The sequence below is a fragment of the Lepidochelys olivacea genome (assembly GCF_965140295.1).
Source record: "Lepidochelys olivacea isolate rLepOli2 genome assembly, chromosome: 2".
NCBI lineage: Eukaryota > Metazoa > Chordata > Testudines > Cheloniidae > Lepidochelys > Lepidochelys olivacea.
In genome coordinates, this window is record NC_140412.1 from 231033634 (window position 1) to 231050196 (window position 16563).

General features: G+C 41.3%; 1 protein-coding gene across 1 annotated transcript in view; it reads left to right on the top strand.

The window, feature by feature from the left end:
• The window catches only part of LOC311516789 (macrophage mannose receptor 1-like), a gene marked incomplete at its 3' end in the record, with an annotated part of 143023 nt that overhangs the window by 117714 nt on the left and 8746 nt on the right, over positions 1–16563 (top strand). The window contains 9 exon segments of the mRNA XM_084621127.1: positions 3661–3805; positions 8273–8308; positions 8413–8576; positions 9337–9404; positions 10484–10584; positions 10782–10924; positions 13450–13564; positions 14408–14589; positions 15231–15333. Coding sequence (XP_084477253.1) covers positions 3661–3805; positions 8273–8308; positions 8413–8576; positions 9337–9404; positions 10484–10584; positions 10782–10924; positions 13450–13564; positions 14408–14589; positions 15231–15333 — 1057 coding nt within the window.

A 16563-nucleotide genomic window follows, 5' to 3' on the forward strand; every position in this document is an offset into this window, starting at 1 on the left:
AATGTCAGGCTTGACAAAGCCCTGGCTGGGATGATTTAGTTGGGGATTGGTCCTGCTTTGAGCAGGGGGTTGGACTAGATGACCTCCTGAGGTCCCTTCCAACCCTGATATTCTATGATTCTATGAAAACAGGAGCATATGCAATCTGAATCCCATGATACATTTAAACTGGAAAATGTCTTCCATCACGCATGCTACAGTGCAGGGGCGGGCAAACTTTTTGGCCTGAGGGCCTCATTGGGTTTCTGAAATTGTATGGAGGGCTGGTTAAGGGAGGCTGTGTCCCCGCCCCCTATCCAACCACCCCAATGGCCCCCCGGGACTCCTGCCCCATTCAACCCCCCTTGTTCCCTGACGGCCCCCCAGGACCCCTGCCCCCTCCCACTCTCTGTCCCCTGACTGCCCCAGACCCCCGCCCCTGACTGCCCCCCACCACCCCATCCAACCCCTCTTCTCATTCCTGACTGCCCACCCGGGACCCCTGCCCCATGCAACCACCCCTTCTCTTTGTCCCCTGACCACCACCAGAACCCCCACCCCTGACTACCCCCTGCTGCCCCATCTAACCACTCCTCTCATTCCTGACTGCCCCTCCCCTTGGGACCCCTACCCCATCCACCCCTCCTGCTCTCTGTCCCCTGACTGCCCCCTGCTGCCCCATCCAACCCTTCCTCTCCTTCCTGACTGCCCCCCCAGGAACCCCTGCCCCCATTCAACCCCCCTGTTCCCTGCCCTCTGACCACCCTGACCCCTATCCACACCCCTGCCCCCTGACCACCCCCCAAACTCCCCTGCCCTCTATCTAACCCCTCCTTGCTCCCTGCCCCCTTACTGCGCTGCCTGGAGCACTGGTGGCTGGCATATTTTATGGGCATGGATATCAATCTGGAAGGAAGATGTGGAGGAAGGGAGCCTTGATGGTTAGTAGCCTGATACATGTGGGTCAAAGACAGTTATAATTTCTCACTAGGTCAGCATTACCCCTCAGAGCAATCTGCTTCCAAGAAGGCCTATTCATGTCTGAGGCTGGACTATCAAAACTAGTTTGCCACCTCATGGAAGTGAGAATAGGCCCTGACCTCAGCCTGGAGATGATAAACTGACTTTGACATAGGTAAAGTAGAGTGCTTCTATAGGGATGTTCTACACTTCCTCCGATTTTACACCATTTTACAACCCCATCTTTGCAGCCCAGAGTCATAGCTCATAGACCATTATGATCATCTAGTCTGCACAACGCAGGCCACAGAATCTCATCCACCCACTCCTGCGAAAAACCTCTCACCTATGTTTGAGCTATTGAAGTCCTCAAATCGTGGTTTAAAGACTTCAAGGAGCAGAGAATCCTCCAGCAAGTGACCCGTGCCCCATGCTACAGAGGAAGGCGAAAAACCCCCAGGGCCTCTTGCAATCTGCCCTGGAGGAAAATTCCTTCCTGACCCCAAATATGGCGATCAGCTGAACCCTGAGCATGTGGGCAAGACTTACCAGCCAGACACCCAGGAAAGAATTCTCTGTAGTAACTCAGATCCCACCTCATCCAACATCCCATCACAGGCCATTGGGCCTATTTAACGTAAATAGTTAAAGATCAATTAATTGCCAAAATCATGTTATCCCATCATACCATCTCCTCCATAAACTTATCGAGTTTAATCTTGAAGCCAGATAGGTCTTTTGCCCCCATTGCTTCCCTTGGAAGGCTATTCCAGAACTTCACCTCTCTAATGGTTAGAAACCTTTGTCTAATTTAAAGTCTAAACTTTCTGATGCCCAGTTTATATCCATTTGTTCTTGTGTCCACATTGGTACTGAGCTTAAATAATTCCTCTCCCTCTCCGGTATTTATCCCTCTGATATATTTATCGAGAGCAATCATGTCTCCCCTCAGCCTTCTTTTGGTTAGGCTAAACAAGCCAAGCTCTTTGAGTCTCCTTTCATAAGACAGGTTTTCTATTCCTTGGATCATCCTAATCGCCCTTCTCTGTACCTGTTCCAGTTTGAATTCATCCTTCTTAAACATGGGAGACCAGAACTGCATACAGTATTCCAGATGAGGTCTCACCAGTGCCTTGTATAACTAACACCTCCTTATCTTTACTGGAAATGCTTCTCCTGATGCATCCCAAGACCGCATTAGCTTTTTTCACGGCCATATCACATTGGTGGCTCATAGTCATCCTGGGGTCAACAATACTCCAACGTCCTTCTCCTCCTCCATTACTTTTAATTGATGTGTCCCCAGCTTATAACTAAAATTCTTGTTATTAATCCCTAAATGCATGACCTTACACTTCTCACTATTAAATTCCATCCTATTACTATTACTCCAGTTTACATGGTCATCCAGATCCTCCTGTATGATATCCCAGTCCTTCTCTAAATTGGCAATACCTCCCAGCTTTGTATCATCCTCAAACTTTATTAGCACACTCCCACTTTTTGTGCCGAGGTCAGTAATAAAAACGTTAAATAAGATTGGTCCCAAAACCGATCCCTGAGTAACTCCACTGGTAACCTCCCTCCAGCCTGACAGTTCACCTTTCAGAGTGACCCGCTGTAGTCTCCCCTTTAACCAATTCTTTATCCACATTTCAATTTTCATATTGATCCCCATCTTTTCCAATTTAACTAATAATTCCCCATGTGGCACCGTATCAAACGCCTTACTGAAATCTAGGTAAATTAGATCCACTGTGTTTCCTTTGTCTAAAAAATCTGTTACTTTCTCAAAGAAGGAGATCAGGTTGGTTTGGCACAATCTACTTTTTGTAAAACCATGTTGTATTTTGTTCCATTTACCATTGACCTCAATGTCCTTAACTACTTTCTCTTTCAAAAATTTTTCCAAGACCTTGCATACTACAGATGTCAAACTAACAGACCTGTAGTTACCCAGATCATGTTTTTTTTCCTTTCTTAAAAATAGGAACTATGTTAGCAATTCTCCAGTCATACGGTACAACCCCTGAGTTTACAGATTCATTCAAAATTCTTGCTAAAGGGCTTGAAATTTCATGTGCCAATTCCTTTAATATTCTTGGATGAAGATTATCTGGGCCCCTCGATTTAGTTGCATTAAGATGCTTCTACCTCAGATATGGTAATATCTACCTCCATATCCTCATTCCGATTTGTCATGCTACTATTATCCCTAAGATCCTCTTTAGCCTTATTAAAGACTGAGGCAAAGTATTTGTTTAGATATTGGGCCATGCCTAGATTATCCTTAACCTCCACTCCATCCTCAGTGTTTAGCGGTCCCACTTCTTTCTTTGTTTCCTTCTTATTTATATGGCTATAGAACCTTTTCCTATTGGTTTTAATTCCTTTTGCAAGGTCCAACTCTACTTGACTTTTAACCTGTCTCACTTTATCTTCCCTATAGCTACCAACTACTTGATGAAGAAGAGTAGATATAATTTCTTCAGCCCATCAGGGTTCCCCTTTTCAGCTATATCAGTGTGCGTATAATATAAGGTGTTCATCTCCCTCTGTACAAGGGCTGAGCTTATTGGTTCCACAACACTTCTTGATCCTACTGGCCTCAGAAATTAAACACTTAGGAGGAACAACCCCTGAGGCTTTTTAACAGTGCAGTTCACAATTATTCTCCTTCATATAGAAGTAACTCGTAATAGAACTGTGTTTCCATCATAGGTGATTTATGAAAACTGGAATGAAGAAGAACCTAGTAATGACAAAGGAATTGAACATTGTGGAATGTTTGAGGGAAGTCCAACAATGCAGTGGAATGACTTGTATTGTGAACGCTTACTTAATTGGATTTGTGAAATAAAAAAAGGTAGGACTACTGCTCTATTTAATTAGAGAAATATAAACAAAGTACAGTCAGTTTGTTGGACTAACTAAAATTAAAAATAGGTGTGACACTAAGAATCACTCTTTGTGTGAAAGCATAGGAAGGGAACACAGTAGATAAAGAGCAAGGACATGAATTCTGATCTCTTAACTAAATGGTACAGAAGGTCAAAAAAAGTCCCTTGTATTTTACCTGTGGCCTTACCTCCCTATCCCATATATTGAAAAGGTTTGCAGTGCAAGGATGCCTATCTCTTTAAGAGGAGCAAAGAGTTATGTGGCACCTTATAGACTAACAGACGTATTGGAGCATAAGCTTTCGTGAGTGAATACCCACTTCGTCGGATGCGTGTCCGACGAAGTGGGTATTCACTCACAAAAGCTTATGCTCCAATACGTCTGTTAGTCTATAAGGTGCCACCGGACTCTGCTGCTTTTACATATCCAGACTAACATGGCTACCCCTCTGATCTTTAAGAGAAGTATCTCTTTTTCGTATCTCCTCCCTTTATCTGGATCCATTTTGTCCAAAGGAGAGTTGGAAGGCAGGAGGTATAGAGCTTCGATTTCCTTAAGCAAAAGTAGCTCTCTGTTTTATATTGTCTAAGAATATAATAAAAGTGACCAGTTGGTGTAAAAATCACTTGCTCTGATAAGGAGGAAAAAATCGAGGTTGATTTAGCTTACACCAACATTGTCCAAGGGGCAGGGCTCTCAGCAGTAGAAAATCCGCAAAAGGTCATTGTGGCAACATGACTGACCCCAAAGCCCACTTTGTCACGTGGCTCACAAGTTGCCCCAGTGTCACCCACACTCTAGCAAAACCCAAAAGTGAGTGGTACCACGAGGTGCTGTTTCCCTAGAAATGCAGGTATTCAGAGAAATAAGGGTTATAGGAATAAATGACCGATATTGAAACAAATACTAAATGAAATAAATATTTAGCTTATTTTGACCCTCTGCCTAATTTCTCCTCCCCCCAGGTTGTGGGTAGAATTTCTGCCCCCTCCCCTCAGTTGAGTATTTGAATACATAAGCAGAGGGCATGGGCACCAGAACCTGTCTGAAAGAGAAGAGAGGGACTATGTCAGCCATGGTACAGGCTAGTTTGAAAGCACCTACTACTAATGTCCCTAAAATAAAAGGAAAGCTGGGAGCACACAAGAAACTGGCTGAGGGTGAGGTGAGGGATGGCAGCAGCTGCCCAACAGGCGATGAAACTTCTGAACCCTTGAGGTCCATCCTGACAAAAAGACTATTCTAGAACACCAGGAGATGTATTGGACTGTCACTTTAAAAACCATTTGTCATCTGGTTAATCAAAGTTATCTTTCTAGTAAATTGCTCATGACAACGATGTCATCAGAATATTGGCTTCTGTGCACCAATTGAGCAAGCATATCCTTTGCAGCCCCTTTTTAGCATTCTGAATGCTATGTTTTGGATGGTATGTGTTCATCAGTTCTCAACAAGGCTGACGAGGATTTGAGAAACTGTGGGCGGAAGCCCTGAGCAGTTCATCTTCATCTTGGATGACCTCTCAGAAATAAAATGAAAAGAAGTAAACGTTGTTATGAACAAGTACTATTATTCTATCACTTTTGGATCACTGCAGAGAGAGGATAGCAGTTCTGTTATCAATTCCTGGATTTTGTAATTTTAACTCTTTTGTTTGGCCTTGGTTTGACCAAGGGACTGTCTTTTGTAAGATACAATATTGCTCATGCAGTGTCTTAACATACTGTTCCCTAAGGAAGGGATTGTAAAAGTTTATAAAGAAGCGTATTGATATTATATTTTGTACAATCACCATTATTATTTATATTGCAGCACTGCCCGGGGAACTGCTGAAACATAAATATAGGGGGATCCCATAAACGGCAGAGATGTTGGGACTCTGAGGCTCAGCACCCTCTTTTCACACAGTAACACAACGTTCTAAACCAATGTCGGTTGTAAATTGAGAGCCAGATCCACCAGTATGCTTTATAGATTCATAGATACTAAGGTCAGAAGGAACCATTATGATCATCTAGTCTGCACAACGCAGGCCACAGAATCTCATCCACCCACTCCTGCGAAAAACCTCTCACCTATGTTTGAGCTATTGAAGTCCTCAAATCGTGGTTTAAAGACTTCAAGGAGCAGAGAATCCTCCAGCAAGTGACCCGTGCCCCATGCTACAGAGGAAGGCGAAAAACCTCCAGGGCCTCTTGCAATCTGCCCTGGAGGAAAATTCCTTCCCGACCCCAAATATGGTGATCAGCTAAACCCTGAGCATATGGGCAAGATTCACCAGCCAGATACTACAGAAAATTCTTTAGCTGTTTTGCATACTCTAGCAATGTGAAGCACATGTAAACTCATCGCAATTAATCAGTGGCTCTGGCTGTTTTGCACTGGCAAATCACCCTTGAGAGTTAAAACAAAGAAAAAATCACTTTAGGTTGCTAGTGCATATCTTCAGCTCAATGGAAACACCCTCTTTGAGTTCCTTGGTTACTGTTCATGTGTGAGATTCTGAGTGATTTTTAAAAATAAGACAAAACCAACTAGGTTAAGATGGAGCTAAGGATAGGAGAACTTTAGAAAAGGAGTACTTGTGGCACCTTAGAGATGGTGCTATCACCAGCAGGAGAGTGAATTTGTGTGGGGGGGTGGAGGGTGAGAAAACCTGGATTTGTGCTGGAAATGGCCCACCTGATGATCACTTTAGATAAGCTATTACCAGCAGGACAGTGGGGTGGGAGGAGGTATTGGTTCATATTCTCTGTGTATATATAAAGTCTGCTGCAGTTTCCACGATATGCATCTGATGAAGTGAGCTGTAGCTCACGAAAGCTTATGCTCTAATAAATTGGTTAGTCTCTAAGGTGCCACAAGTACTCCTTTTCTTTTTGCGAATACAGACTAACACGGCTGTTACTCTGAGAACTTTAGAGTAATTTAGAGAAACTAGATTTCAGGGATATTGTAATTGTGTTCAAACCAAGCATTACAAATCTAGGAAATTCAGAGTTCAAGTGACACTTAAAAAAAATCCAAATATGATAAGGTTGGAAAATGCACAATTAAGGCACCGAAACAACCTTAACTCTGCCCAGTAATGTCACCATGTGGGGAAAAATATGAAAAAAACCTAAAATAATTATAAATCACTTTTATCTTTATCAGGGACCATAAACAATACATAATCCTGTTTTGATTGTATGCCATCACTACAGGGCAAACTTGAGGTTATTTGACTGTTAGAACCCAAATTGAAGCAATAACCTAAAGAACGTCTGTTCCTCATTCATACTATTTCATAAAATCTTCCCCTCAAACAAAATCAGAGAAGGAAGGAAGAAAGGTAACAGCGAAAATAATGGCCTTTGAGCAAAACCCCCACAAGGCATACTGAAGAAAGAAGTATTTTCAAGGGGCCAGACCTGGGGCAAGGGACAGGATGGTTTCTTCCTCGTTGTCCACTTTCTAACAAGGACATTAGAACTGTTCTAACTGTGAGAATTTCTGTTAGAGCCAGGCTTTGGGGCTTTATGTAAATCTAGCACTTATAACCAGTGCTAGCCTGCACTGAGTCCCGGCACCTCTAGGCTTGGCAGTTCATAGTCCCAGCACCTCTGGGCCTACTGCATAAGTTATGAATGTAAAAAAATTGCTTGAGCCCCGGTACCTCTTTCATTACAAATTAAGCACTGCTTACAACCTATCCTCCTGTGTCAGGCTTTGCATCACCTCCTTCCCACTCTGCCAATGTTCCCACCTTATCTGCCTCCTTGTTACTTTCTCAAACAATCATCTCCATGACATCTTCCACACTGTCCTCTCTGCTTGGTTTGACTTCCCTGAATTCATCTGCAAAGTGCCTACCCTCTTTATCTCTTAAAAACCCACTTTTCTAACATGAACCAAACCAAGATAGCATGAGTCAGTGAGGACACGGAGAATTGCTTGTAATATTTATGAAAAATTGGTGTCAAACTTTGAATCCTTGTGTCTGGTTTGCACTGGTGTACATGGCGGCATCACTGCTGACCCTGGCCTGTAATGGCTTGCTCTGACCGCTACCGTATCGTAGAATGTTAATAAAATAATTAATTTCTGTCTAGGTAGGAACACTGAGGCTCTGAACCATGGATTTCGCCTAAGGCAATATATTTTAGAGCACATCTGAAAGTAGCATCCAGAGTGCATACTTATTGCAACCCAGTACTGTTTAGGGCCACATGTGTTTTCTTCAGATGTAACTATTCGATGATATTATTCTAAATGATAAATATATTTTATGTTAGTCTTGTGAAGTTCATGTCAAAAAACTGTACAGTGCATCAGATAATGCTTGATTCCCTTTTTTTTTCTGCAAGTCATTGTCATTAGCTACTGCACAAAATAGATTTACTTGAATGAGCGTTTGAGACATAGCTTATGCTGATATTTCGTTTTACAGGCATACCATTAAAACCTGAACCAAGTACCAAGTTTGGTAAGTATTTTCCCTGTTGCCAGAAAAAAATATAACTGTATGATGAGAACATGTACAATACAGATACAAATACCGAATTTGCTGCTTTTTTATGTATCTTTCAGATTATAAAGTCACTGATGATGGATGGGTTATCTATGAAGACAAGCAATATTACTTTAGCACAGAAAATGTCCATATGGCGAAAGCTTGGGATATTTGCAAGAAGAAGTTTGCAGATCTTGCTGTCATTGACAGTGAAAGTGAAAGGAAATTTCTGTGGAGATATATAAGAACCAGAGATATTGATTCAAAAATATGTTCAATATAGTGACCAGAGGCACCTCACGCTCTGCTTCTGAAACTTTGGAGAGAATGCAGTGAGTCCCTTCAGACCTGCACCACATCTCAGCAGGAGTTAATTGTACAATAGTCCAGCATGGTTAATGCATTACATTTACATTTGTACCTAAATTAGCTTCTTAACAGCCAAATTGCAGTGCAAAATAATAATTTCCGAACTCTGCTGCTGTTCCACTTGTTAGGTTCAAAAGTTCCAAATATAATGGGAGTTTGGACTGAGTCAGGCATGCAGGACAGGATCTTAATGGCCTAATGAATCACCATTTGATGTTGACGTGAGTGCTTCAGGCATGAGATGCAGCAAAGCAGTTAAGAAAATAAAGGCAACGATCCAGAGAAAAGCACAGGCCCACAATCTTATTTTAGGATTTTATTTACTTTTGATGGGTAGCGAGAAAGTATGTAAATGCTGAGGAGGTAGAGAGGGAGATACTGCCCCAGGCTGTATTGTCTTGTCTGTCTGAGCTCTGCAGAGCTGAGGAGCAGAGAGATGATATGCATTCCTGTCCTGGTCTATACATTCCTCCCACTCTCACTCTTCCTGGCTTTGCTTCCTATCCAGAGCATGGATCCTGGATCCAAAGAAGGGGAAAACAGCACCGCAAAGATGGCTGAGCCCCTTTTAGTTTTCTGCTCAGTATAAAAGATAAATTGTTTTAAATTAGTGTAATCTCTTAATGTTTTAGATTTACACTAAAAACAGAATGAATTCATATTTCATTGGCCTAACTGTCAGCTTTGATCAAAAATTTAGGTAAGTAAAGACGCAACTTTAAAGTGTGTAATGTGTAATGAATGACTGCTCTTTAGTACTGCTATATTTGAGTGTCTTAGGTATTCCATTTCCAGGATTGCTAACTCTGTTGCAAAAATTTACTCTAGACTTAGTTTCAGCAGCAAAGTCTGTGTGTAAATGGTTTTCCAGTGTTAGATAAACAAAATTTTTTCTTTTTCAATTCCTGAATTTTGGGGGGAAATGTGAGCAAGTCAAGTCCATGTGTTAAAGTTCATCAGTTTGTTTGTATTATGTTAAGTTGTTCCTCCAAAAGATGCCACACTCTGCAGATTCTCATTCTTGGGGTTTGTGCCCCTTGCTATGGACATATTTAGTGTGAGAAGTGTGGTTTCCTTTGTTCCAAAAAGGACAATCATATTGTCTACATGTAGTCTTCATTTCATCATCCTCTTCCATCAGTTCAGCAGGAAACAAGGACAGTCTGCAGCATGGGACCAGACAGCTCTCTGAGGATCACCAGTGGGCCACAGTTTGAGAACTACTGTTTTAGAAACATGCTTGGAAAGGGTTTTCTGGAGCAGATGGGAGGGGAGGAGAGGCATTGTCAATGCCAGCTCCCTCGCTCTCACTGGAGAATTAAGAGGAGGGGAGGTCAAATGAGCTGCTAGAAGTAAGTTCATTCTTCCACACCAGCATGCCAAGTAGAAAGAAAGCAAATGAAGACCAAATGTGCAGTGACATGCTCCCACGCCAGCACTAACATATTGAGGGAACAAAGGGGTGACTGGCACGCTGGTGAGAGCTTGAAGTTTCAGGCTTTCTCAGCTTTTAGGGAAGAGCCTGACTTTTACTATATATGTGGCTGTACTAGTAAAATGGAGCAAAAGGTTGTGACCTATAGGTGATACGATGATACAAACAATAAATAATAATGAATAAAGACTATGTCCGCTACTTGATGCTTAGGGCTTTCACCATGTAACTCCCACTATTGCGAATGGTATTTCTCTCAAATTTTTTTGCCAAATGATTCCTGTAATGCTAAAACAATTATAAGGCTAGATATCCAGTAGCTACCGTCATACTGTTTCTTGTAGCTGGATGGATGGAACCCCAGTGAACTATGTAGCCTGGGCCCCAAACGAACCCAATTTTGCAAATAATGATGAAAACTGCGTGGTCATGAACAAAGATTTTGGTGAGTAATGTGACAATATTTTTCGATAAATGTTAAGGAATGAGTTGTGATGGGGGTGGGGTGGAGCTGTTGCTCGGTTCACCTCCAAAGAAATCTCAATTCTGTTTAACTGACAATGTTGGAGGCTCACCGTTCTGAGGGTGATACTACAAATGTCAATCTCCGAAAGTGATTTTCTCTATTTAATTTATTTCCAGGCTTTTGGAATGACATAAACTGTGGTATTAAAAATGCCTTTATCTGTGAAAGGCACAACCATTCTACTCACTCAGAATTTGCTCCAACAGCACCTTCTCCTCTGGGAGGATGTCCTGAAACCTGGCTTTTGTTTAATAATAAGGTACAGTAACAAACATCTACAGTATTTTTCAGGGAAATTAAATATGAAACAAATGAATTATTATTTTATCTTATATCGTTCTATACAGAAAGCTGCATTCTAACTGGATGGCTGGGCCGTTTTGGTGATATCATACTTATATTTAAATCTCTAACAAATTACGTTGGGCGCTTTAAGTGCCTTTAACAGAGGAGTGATTTTTGTATCTGTTAGTAGTCCTAAACCAAAGTTGTTCTTCTTTTTTCTGCTATCTGGGTTTGTTTTAGACAAGTTTCGTGAATGAAAATTCCAGCTGTTCTATTGAGTAGAAAGTCTAAACAGTTTTGTGAACGAGGGTGAACTGGAAAAAATGCATTAGGTCCACTTTAAATAAATAGCAGGATACCTTAATATTGTCATCTTAAATATCAGCAAACTAATAGCTGACAAGGAAAACAAATATTAAACCTTTTTATGAAAATACTACTTTGTTCCCTTGCTGTGGTAAATGGAAATACACATGACCACAAGAACATGAAAATAAGGAACTACTCCCCTTATACTAGGGCAGGAAAAAAGGGAAGCAGCAAGTTTCATTAAGAAAAATATACCTCTTCAGTCAATGAGCACTCAAACAAATCAGGGAAATAACTTTTTGTATCAGCATTACTGGAAGATAGTCAGATCTTCCTGCTAAATATATATGCACTGAATGAAAAACCTTCTTCTCATTTTGTGTCTCACTGGGTCACTGCCCAAACTATCCCTTAAGCCAACTGAATGGGAAGATTTAGTTGTTCATTAAACTTTACAAAATATTGATTACCCAATGGGTCAGAGCTCAGCAGAAGTAAATTGATACTGCTCCTTTCACTTCAAGGCAGATAAGCTGGTTTACACTCTCTGAAATTTTTGGCCTAAAGATTCTAATAAGCTAATGAGAGACCCAGACTTGAAAGAGATCTGGGAAAGCAGAAATGCCAAAGGTACTGTACACAAAGTTTGCTCCACAGCAGACCACTTTCTTATCCGAAAGCAAACCTACTTGAAATACTCAAATGTAAAATCCTCTGCTTATTTCTCTTACACCATTCTTCTATTCTTTTGCCACTCCAAACAGTCCTTAGACAATAATATTTTCAAGAGATAAATAGCATTCATAATTTTTCAGTCTAAGTGATTTTCTTTTTCTGAATTTTAGCCAAATTAACGAAGATGATAATGTGTTCCGTAAGAAAGCATCGTGTGTGTCTCCTTTGTTACAGGCTCCATTTGAACTGAACTCAGAGACTTTGTCTACACTTTCAGCGGTGGCACGTAGGGTACATGGAGCTGCATACCCCAGTGAAAAGCAGGCTATGTCTATGCTGCGGTGTGTAGCTCCATGTGGCAGCGAAAGGACCTGGCAGTGGGGAGGCAGCTGGGAAAGTTTCTGGCAAGAGGGAGGTGGGGGGAAAGGAGCTGCCGGAGCTTTTCCCCACTACCTCACCCCTGGTGGAGCCTTTCCCTGCTGTTGGAGTCTTTCTCTGTGGCTGGGAAAAGCTCTGTCACAGGAAGGCAGAGGGACACTACACTGCTTAAATAAAGCAGGGTAGGCATGGGGAGGCACTGCTTGAGTAAGTAGAGAGCTGTTTAGGGTATGTACCATAAGGTTCTGATGCATCTTTACTCACCTAAGCAGTGCACCACTGTCTACACTGCTCTTTATACCCATGCTAGGGGCCATGCAGAGTCTGCTTTCTACACATCTCTATAAGTGTAGACATAACCAAAATAGCAGCTGCCTCCAGCAGACAGCACATTCCTAGATCTTTAAAGGCTAAGTACATATAAAAGAAAACAGTTTTTTACAACATCATCATAATAAAACCTAACTCTTATATAGCAGTTTTCTTCAGTAGCTCTCAAAGCACTTTGCAAGGGAAGTTAATACTATTATCCCCATTCTTACAGGTCGGGAAACTAAGGCCCAGAGAGGTGAAATTATTTGCCCAAGGTCAGCTAGCAGGCTAGTAGCAGAGCCAGGAACAGAACATAGGTTTCCTAAATCCCAGACCAGTGCTCTGTCCACTAGATTACAACTCTCTCCCAATTGATAAACAGCAACCACCAGGGTGCTGCCAAAACAGGCCTGGATTTAACTCAGTCTACATAGTATTGTTCAGTTCCTTCTCCCCTTTGGACATTGATTATTATATTTCACCTTATCCTACAATTATTGCCTAACCTCACTGATGAACTTGGACCAGACATAGTTCAGGCTTGAACGCTCATAAAGAATTCACTCCTCCTAGATCACCCCTGAAATCAATGTCCTTTATCAATAGACCTTCTAAATCATAAGTTGTTCTCCAATGCCCATCTTGGATGGCCTGTTGGGGTGGAAGTACTGCACACCCTGCCAGCTCCACCCCTTTTTATCTGGCATTACAAACATTCCCCCACTCTTTGTGCTCAGTATGCATGTGCACTAGGACTGGGTCAAATCTCATGGTTTATGCTTTCTTTGGCACTTTACAGTAAAATGTCTCATTTCCCCCCGACAGTGTTATAAAATATTCGGCTCCAGCGAAGCAGAGAGACTGACTTGGCATGCTGCACGAAACACTTGCATAAAGTTAGGAGGAAACCTGGCTTCTTTACATAACAAACAAGTGCAAGGTATAATATCTGGTCCCTTTGGTACTAGATGAGACATCAACCCATTTCTAACAATCATAAATGTAGGTGAAAGCTGTAATTTTGAGGCTGCTCCAGTAAATTGTGCTGCCTTTGCCACTAATAGTTAATATAAGAATTAATGAAAACTACTTTGAGAACAATGTATCACACCTACTTAACTTAAAATTCTATACTAGCATGCATCACCATAGTACTTGCATGTCTTCTGTAACACACTATGCATAAAAAGAAAAGGAGGACTTGTGGCACCGTAGAGACTAACCAATTTATTTGAGCATAAGCTTTCGTGAGCTACAGATGATCCGATGAAGTGAGCTGTAGCTCACGAAAGCTTATGCTCAAATAAATGTGTTAGTCTCTAAGGTACCACAAGTCCTCCTTTTCTTTTTGCGAATACAGACTAACACGGCTGCTACTCTGAACACTATGCATAGGGTACTGAACAGCAGTTCCTAGGTGGGGGAGGGGGGTACAAATTACCTGTGTTGTGGCTGTACTGTTATTACTGTATCTTCTTCCAGGGGGCTGTGGTTGGACTTTTTATACTGAAAACCTTTACTTGTACTTTTCTTAATTGAATCCTCCTATCTCTTTTAAGTTACTGTTTTTGTAACAGACATTCCTTTCAAACTCACCATCAGGCAATAATCTAAAGTTATAAAATGTAGCATTTGCAAGTTTTTTAATTCAATAGTTGAGCAGTAATTTTATTTTTATTATTTTTTTTTTACCATTGTTCAAGTTTTGGGCATGCTGGTGTCTTCAGAGATTGGAGAAAAGGAATCCCTTTTTGTAAAACATATACCTCTGGGTTTTCTGCAGCCTTCCTCACCTTCCATTTAAAGGATGTCATGGCTGAAACCTGGATTGGACTGAATGACATTAACGAGGAGGACTGTTATCTTTGGACAGATGGGAGTTTATTTGACTATGCAAAGTGGGCCATGAATTTCCCATTTAGAGATCGTTACATACATGTTGACTGGACATTTATTACACAGGAGGTAAAAGAACAAATATGACTAAACCACCATAACCTGGGGAGCAGAGTCAAGCTTTATGCAACCAGTTCAACATGTCTCTTATTTAGCATCATTTCATTCAAAGAAAACATCGACTGCCGCAGAAGGCAGTACTGCAAAAGGAGGGTTTAGGTTTTTTACATTGTCTCCATGTAGTAGCAGTTCTGATTGCAAATCTTTTTTTTTGCAGAAATCCAGAACTATAGTAGCATGGTGCTTTAATAGAGTTATATTCATTGCAAATACTCAGTGTGGCCCAGTATGTTTTTTTTTTTAACTTTGCATTATTGTCTCTTACACTACAGGTTGTATGATAATACTGTAGTAGTCTGGGTGCATTGTAAGGGATTGCCAGCACTTGACAAAAGCTCTTGTACCCATCAAATGCAAGCCCTGAAGTGCATTTTTGCTTTTTAAGAAAATACTTATATTTAACCCACCTCCTCCCAGAGTTTTAAATATTTGTTTCCTTTTCTTAAAAAAGGTCATTTTATATACACTATGCCACAGAATCAAAATTAGAGCAGAAAAAAAATTATTAGGTCTGATTATAAATAAGTGACCTCTATTATTTTGCCAGCATTTTTTTCAGTTTTATTAATTCATGTATCCTTTGTCCCTAGACTGACTGTATTGCAATGATGAAGAGATCGGTAGGAGAGGAAGGGAACTGGGGAAACAATGATTGTCAGCAGAACAATAGCTATATTTGCCAGATGGACAGCAGTGAGTTTAATTTTATCAGCCGTCTAATTTAAAGCACATTTAATAACCCCTCTGAGTTCTAGAGTTCCTCGTTTACACAGATACTGTAGCTGTCAATACCTCAAGCATCTGGTGCCAAGAAGCTGCATCTTCTGTCACAGCCCAGGAATTCTAGATGGAATAGCTGTCACGGGTACCCTATGTTATCGCTCTGACGTGAGGTTGGATTTCACCTCCAACTCATTTGCACAGAGTCTGAATAGTCAGGTTTTACCCAAGAAGAGTAGATTTCACTCCGGATTTGAGTGAAAAGGGAAAAGGTTATTATTTCATTTTTCCCATCTGTAAGTTGTAGCCAAAATTTTCAGAAGTGACTAATAATTTTGGGTGCCTGAATTTTTGGGTGCCCATCTTGAGACCCCTCAAAAGGATGTGATTTTCAGAGGGCTGGTGATCAGCACCATTGAAGAGGTCTCACGTTGAACACCCTAAAACTGAAGAACTTAAAATCACATTTGAACTTCTTGTCCTGGGAAAATAGGTAGGGTTTATGTCAACGCGCTGAACTATAATAAAAGCTAATAAGTAATTACTGTTTTCATAATATTGAAATACCATACCATTGTTCATGGCATTGTTGGGTTTCTTTGCTGCAATTACAAAAAGAAATTTGCTGTAATTTAACTGGCATTGCATGGGAAGGTATAATGTTTGGCCTTAAAATCTATGAGTCGATGGGCTTGTTGTCACTACTTAGGAGAGCAACTTTGCTGAAATCGATCCAGCGGGTGTCAATTTAGGGGGTCTAATGAAGACCTGCTAAATCGATGGCAGAGTGCTCTCTGGTCCACTCCGGTACTTCAGCTCCCCGAGAAGAGTAAGTAAGTCGATGGGAGAGTGTCTCCCGTCGATGTACTGCAGTGAAGACACCGGGATAAGTTGACCTAAGCTACATCGACTCCAGTTACGTTATTAACATAGCTGGAGTAGCATAACTTAGGTTGACTTACCCCAATAGTATAGACAAGGCCTCAGTAAACTTCTCTGCAAAACTCTACTTCTGTGCCTCATGCCTGCAGCTGGTTTTTCTAGTTTTGAGCCTCTCATGACCAGAGATGTCCATCTGTACATTATCACAACCTTTACTCCCATGGCAGCTTTACATAAGGGAATCTCTGGCTGGCATAAAGCATTCCCCAGTTGCTACTAAAACTGGGTAAGCACAAAGGCAGCAGCATTAAGCCATTTTTG